This window comes from Macrosteles quadrilineatus, unplaced genomic scaffold, assembly GCF_028750875.1.
Source record: "Macrosteles quadrilineatus isolate MER2022 unplaced genomic scaffold, UCM_ALF_1.0 Scaffold_610__1_contigs__length_43948, whole genome shotgun sequence".
In the NCBI taxonomy this organism is placed as follows: Eukaryota; Metazoa; Arthropoda; class Insecta; order Hemiptera; family Cicadellidae; genus Macrosteles; species Macrosteles quadrilineatus.
In genome coordinates this window covers 19,525-26,876 of record NW_026543203.1, presented here as the reverse complement: position 1 = coordinate 26,876, position 7,352 = coordinate 19,525, and the positions used below count along the sequence as shown (strand labels likewise).

The 7,352-nt window shown below is 40.4% G+C and overlaps 1 protein-coding gene across 1 annotated transcript; it reads right to left on the bottom strand.

Annotated features, from left to right (window-relative positions):
• Positions 1-4,076: 4,076 nt before the first annotated feature.
• On the bottom strand, positions 4,077-4,713 carry LOC128982572 (uncharacterized; the record flags this gene model as incomplete). The annotated part of the gene is made up of 1 exon (XM_054401527.1): positions 4,077-4,713. A coding segment is annotated over exon 1 (637 nt), but the record flags the coding sequence as incomplete, so codon positions are not given.
• Between the last annotated feature and the right edge of the window lie 2,639 nt (positions 4,714-7,352).

Below are 7,352 nucleotides of genomic sequence, written 5' to 3'. Positions count from 1 at the left end.
CTTGTACAACCTTGTACACACTTATACAACCTTGTACACACTTGTACAACCTTTTACAAACTTGTACACACTTGTACAAACTTGTACATTCTTGTACATACTTGTACACCCTTGTAAACACTTGTACAACCTTGTACAAACCTGTACACCCTTGTACACACTTGTACAAGCTTGTACACACTTGTACAAGCTTGTACACACTTGTACAAGCTTGTACACACTTGTACACCCTTGTACACACTTGTACAACCTTGTACACACTTGTACAACCTTGTAAAAACTTGTACAAGCTTGTACACGATTGTACACCGTTGTACACACTTGTGCACCCTTGTACACACTTGTACAACCTTGTACACACTTGTACAACCTTGTACACACTTGTACAACCTTGTACACACTTGTACAACCTTGTACACACTTGTACAACCTTGTACACACTTGTACAACCTTGTACACACTTGTACAACCTTGTACACACTTGTACTTACTTGTACAACCTTGTACAAACTTGTACACACTTGTACAAACTTTTACATCCTTGTACACATTTGTACACCCTTGTACACACTTGTACAACCTTGTACAAACCTGTACACCCTTGTACACACTTGTACAAGCTTGTACACGATTGTACACCCTTGTACACACTTGTGCACCCTTGTATACACTTGTACACCCTTGTACACACTTGTACAACCTTTTACAAACTTGTACACACTTGTACAAACTTGTACATTCTTGTACATACTTGTACACCCTTGTAAACACTTGTACAACCTTGTACAAACCTGTACACCCTTGTACACACTTGTACAAGCTTGTACACACTTGTACACCCTTGTACAAACTTGTGCACCCTTGTACACTTTTGTACACCCTTGTATACATTTGTACAGCCTTGTACAAACTTGTACACACTTGTACAAACTAGTACACACTTGTACAAACTTGTACACCCTTGTACACACTTGTACAACCTTGTACACACTTGTACAACCTTGTACAAACCTGTACACCCTTGTACACACTTGTACAAGCTTGTACACGATTGTACACCCTTGTACACACTTGTGCACCCTTGTACACACTTGTGCACCCTTGTACACACTTGTACACCCTTGTACACACTTGTACAACCTTTTACAAACTTGTACACACTTGTACAAACTTGTACATTTTTGTACATACTTGTACACCCTTGTAAACACTTGTACAACCTTGTACAAACCTGTACACCCTTATACACACTTGTACAAGCTTGTACACACTTGTACAAGCTTGTACACACTTGTACAAGCTTGTACACACTTGTACAAGCTTGTACACACTTGTACACCCTTGTACAACCTTGTAAACCCTTGTACAAACTTGTGCAACCTTGTACACTTTTGTACACCCTTGTATACATTTGTACAACCTTGTACAAACGTGTACACACTCGTACAAACTTGTACACACTTGTACAAACTTGTACACCCTTGTACACACTTGTACAACCTTGTACACACTTGTGCACCCTTGTATACACTTGTACACCCTTGTACACACTTGTACAACCTTTTACAAACTTGTACACACTTGTACAAACTTGTACATTCTTGTACATACTTGTACACCCTTGTAAACACTTGTACAACCTTGTACAAACCTGTACACCCTTGTACACACTTGTACAAGCTTGTACACACTTGTACACCCTTGTACAAACTTGTGCACCCTTGTACACTTTTGTACACCCTTGTATACATTTGTACAACCTTGTACAAACTTGTACACACTTGTACAAACTTGTACACACTTGTACAAACTTGTAGACCATTGTACACACTTTTACAACCTTGTACACACTTGTACAACCTTGTACAAACCTGTACACCCTTGTACACACTTGTACAAGCTTGTACACGATTGTACACCCTTGTACACACTTGTGCACCCTTGTACACACTTGTACACCCTTGTACACACTTGTACAACCTTTTACAAACTTGTACACACTTGTACAAACTTGTACATTCTTGTACATACTTGTACACCCTTGTAAACACTTGTACAACCTTGTACAAACCTGTACACCCTTGTACACACTTGTACAAGCTTGTACACACTTGTACAAGCTTGTACACACTTGTACACCCTTGTACAACCTTAAACACCCTTGTACAAACTTGTGCACCCTTGTACACTTGTGTACACCCTTGTATACATTTGTACAACCTTGTACAAACTTGTACACACTTGTACAAACTTGTACACACTTGTACAAACTTGTACACACTTGTACAAACTTGTACACACTTGTACAAACTTGTACACCCTTGTACACACTTGTACAACCTTGTACACACTTGTACAACCTTGTACACACTTGTACAACCTTGTACACAATTGTACAAACTTGTATACACTTGTACAACCTTGTACACACTTGTACAACCTTGTACACACTTGTACACCTTTGTACACACTTGTACAACCTTTTACAAACTTGTACACACTTGTACAAACTTGTACATTCTTGTACATACTTGTACACCCTTGTAAACACTTGTACAACCTTGTACAAACCTGTACACCCTTGTACACACTTGAACAAGCTTGTACACACTTGTACAAGCTTGTACACACTTGTACAAGCTTGTACACACTTGTACAAGCTTGTACACACTTGTACACCCTTGTACAACCTTGTACACCCTTGTACAAACTTGTGCACCCTTGTACACTTTTGTACACCCTTGTATACATTTGTACAACCTTGTACAAACTTGTACACACTTGTACAAACTTGTACATTCTTGTACATACTTGTACACCCTTGTAAACACTTGTACAACCTTGTACAAACCTGTACACCCTTGTACACACTTGTACAAGCTTGTACACACTTTTACACCCTTGTACAAACTTGTGCACCCTTGTACACTTTTGTACACCCTTGTATACATTTGTACAACCTTGTACAAACTTGTACACACTTGTACAAACTTGTACACACTTGTACAAACTTGTACACCCTTGTACACACTTGTACAACCTTGTACACACTTGTACAACCTTGTACAAACCTGTACACCCTTGTACACACTTGTTCAAGCTTGTACACGATTGTACACCCTTGTACACACTTGTGCACCCTTGTACACACTTGTACACCCTTGTACACACTTGTACAACCTTTTACAAACTTGTACACACTTGTACAAACTTGTACATTCTTGTACATACTTGTACACCCTTGTAAACACTTGTACAACCTTGTACAAACCTGTACACCCTTGTACATACTTGTACAAGCTTGTACACACTTGTACAAGCTTGTACACACTTGTACAAGCTTGTACACACTTGTACAAGCTTGTACACACTTGTACACTCTTGTACAACCTTGTACACCCTTGTACAAACTTGTGCACCCTTGTACACTTTTGTACACCCTTGTATACACACTTGTACAAAAACCTTGTACAAACTTGTACACACTTGTACAAACTTGTACACACTTGTACAAACTTGTACACACTTGTACAAACTTGTACACCCTTGTACACACTTGTACAACCTTGTACACACTTGTACAACCTTGTACACACTTGTACAACCTTGTACACAATTGTACAACCTTGTACAACCTTGTACACACTTGTACAACCTTGTACACACTTGTACAACCTTGTACACACTTGTACAACCTTGTACACACTTGTACACCCTTGTACACACTTGTAAATAAATAAATAATAAATAAAAATGTCTTTATTCAGCGTTTCTCTGGTACACCAGCTTTTCAGAACAACTTTCGTCACTATGCTAAACATCTTATTCAACAATCAATTATACATAACAATTTGAAATTTTTTACAAAACAATTCAACATATCAATGTGGTCGTTATACACTTAGACAATAATTACAATTTTTTTAAAAAGATATCTTTAAGTTTTTCTTTAAATGTTTTGCTAGATGCAACAACCTTCAGGCCGTCGGGTAGACCATTGTACAATGAGGGACCAAAATATGAGAAGCTCTTCCTCCCAAGCTCTAGAGAAACTCTTGGGAGGTGAAGCCTCCCACCATGACGTGTCCTCCGCTGGGAAACCTCATCGCGAAGAGAAAGCCTCTCGCGTAAATAGTCGGGCTCACAAAGTGACAACACTCGGTGGGTCATGCAGCACGTCAACAACCTGCACATGGCTTCAACGGGAAGCAGACTAGCTACTTCTCGAAAGGGAGAGACATGATCAAATTTGTTCAAACAGAAAATGAACCGGATTGTGGAGTTTTGCAGACGTTGCAACCGATACATGTCTTCCCGAGAAATGCTATTGCCATATGCAGGGAAGCAGTAGTAAAATACTGACAGTATTAGTGACTGCACGAGCTGAAGTTTTGCAGCCTCAGGCAACAAGCCTCTGAACCTATACAAACCTCTTAGTCTCCCTAAGGCTCGCTGGGAAACACAGGTGACATGATCGGAGAAATTCAGGCATCTGTCAATCACGACGCCAAGAGTCTTTGCCTTCTCACACACTACCAGACTCCGGCTGTCGAGACAGACAGACACTCCATCATCTCTCAAGGTCTGCACTTGGTCCAGAGGCGCTGTATGTAAGACAGTGCACTTATCGGGGTTCAGTTTGAGCCCATTGGCAAATGACCACTTGGAGATACTCTTCAGGTCAGCGTTGAGTTTGTCAATTGCCTCTTTCATGAAAACAGGCTCAAAAGACAAGTGCAACTGAGAATCGTCTGCATACAAATGTGCCGTAGAGTTTTTTACACAGCTAGGGAAGTCAGCTGTGTAAAGTGTGTAGAGAACAGGGCCCAAGCAGCTGCCTTGAGGAACACCCCGTTGTTTGACGAGGGGTTCTGATGTCTCGTTTCCAAGTCTAGTAACCTGCAGTCGGTCGATGAGATAGATCGAATCCAGGTAGTGATTTCATAGCTAAATCCAAAATAGTGCATTTTAGCAATCAGCATGTCATGATCCATTGAGTCGAATGCCTTAGAGTAGTCAAGCATAACCAGTGAACTGTATCTACCTTTATCTTTAGCATCAATCATATCACTAAAGAGATTTGTCAACGCAGTACAGGTGCTATGGTTCTTTCTGAACCCTGACTGCAATTTAGGTAATATATGATTCTCATTAATAAAATCCGTTAGCTGATTAGTAACTATCTTCTCCAAGATTTTTGATATTGCCGGGACTAGAGATATTGGCCTCAGGTCTTCCATTCTAGCTACAGACACCGTTTTAGGAACTGGTCTGACGATGCTTTTTTTCCACGCTTGAGGGAATACTCCATTAATTAATGACTCATTCACTAGATATGTTATTGCTTCAATGGCAAACGGACTCACAGCTCTAACCATATCAATAGAGATTTCATCACAGCCTACTGCTTTAGACTTAATATTATTCATTACTGCTTTGACAGTTTCTTCAGTGACAGCACTAAATCTGAATTCTTGTATTGTGTCATCTTGCCTATTAAGCGTAAAAAATCTCTTTGTCTCCTCATCCACCTGAGTCCCAGAACCCATATCTGTAAAATATTTATTTACTTCGTTAACATTAAAACCATCAGTGACATCTACCCTATTGTTTCCATGTATATCACACTGCTTAATACATTTCCAAAAATTCTTACTGTTGTTTGTTGTTGAAAGCTTATTTGTAAAGAATTCTTTTTTTGCTCGCCAGACCATTAAGTTTAATCTGTTTCTCAGCTCTTTGTAATCACTCCAATCAGATTCATTTCTCGATTTCCAATATTTGTTTCTAAGTAGATTTTTTTCCTTCGTCAGTTTCTTTATTTCATAATTTCTCCAAGGGGCCATTTTCTTTGTTACCCTTTTACATACTATCGGCGCTGTTTTATCATATATTTTCTTAATATGACTGGTTAAGGCTGACTCAATGTTATTTACTCCTGTTATTTCTTTAATCTCCTTCCAGTCAATCTCAGACATTTCTTTTACTGCTTTGTCAACGTTAAAATTAGAAAAATCTCTATATCTAACCATCTTTGGCTTTTTCCTCTTATTAGATAAAAACAAGTCGCAGTATATTAGCTTGTGGTCCGTAATTGACTTCCCTCTGTGATCTTTAATGGAAGGTGCATCGATAATGCCGGTCCTCTTGACTTCAGCTGACCTGTCCACTATGATGTGGTCTATCAAGGTGGCTGAAGTTGCTGTCACCCTTGTTGGTTCTTTTATCAATTGTACTGCATTATTTTCACACAAGAGTCGGCTTAAATATTTGGAATCACTACTCATTTTTGTCATTAAGTCAACGTTAGTGTCACCAACACAGATCACAGAGTCGACTACAACCGCAAGGTCAACAAACAAGGAGTGAAACATCGAAGCAAGGCAGGTGTACCTAATATTAGGTGGCCTGTAAAATACACACAAACCCAGTCTCTGATTTTTCATTCTCAGAACAATTGAAAGGGTTTCAATACCAGAAGGCTGATGATCAGAAAAATTGTGAAGTTCGTACATAATACTGTCCTTTATGTACAAGGCCACCCCTCCACCGATTTCATCGGCTTCGTCAGGAAGGTGACCAGATAGGTTGCGATCACAGCGTAGCAGTCTGTAGCTTGGTATGTTGTAATTGTCTGAGGGAGTGTCAGGGTGTAGCCAAGTCTCTGTCACACCAAATATGTCGAAATCAAAATCAAGTACAAGTGCACACATTTCTGAGAACCCAGTGTTCAAAGAGCGCATATTTAGGTGACCAATTCTGAAGTTGCCGTCACCCCCCCCTCCTATCAGTTTCCCGGCACAGTAGCTACATCGGCACTGCTCCCACTCCCACTTTGGTCATGGTCCTGGCCAGATACAACCCCTGTGGCAAGATCCCGATCCGGAGGAAAGGGGGTGGATGTCAAACTGACTACACCCTGGTCAGAGACTTGGGTATTTTCTTGAGACCCCCAGAGAGTGCTGATCACCTCTGCAAACAAATGCCCGAGACGAGAAACCCCTCGGCGACAAAAGTGTACACCATCACGACTGAGGTCCCCCCTGCCAACACACGTGTTAGCCTCTACGAATGTAACACCGAAGTTGTTACACATCAACTCAACTTGGGTGTTAAAATCGCAGAGGGATTTGTAACTGAGATCTCGTCTGATTAAAACACTATTCAAAATCAATTTGGAACTTGGAAAATGTGCCCTGGCAGTGTACAAAAGGTCAGCCAAGCTGTGGAGTGCCTCGCGCTTCCCATGTCCCCCATTGTACCCCGGACCCCCGCGATAGCCACGTCGAAGGTTGTTGCACCCAACATGGAAATAAATCATTGACAAGCTTACATCTAAATAACTTAACAAC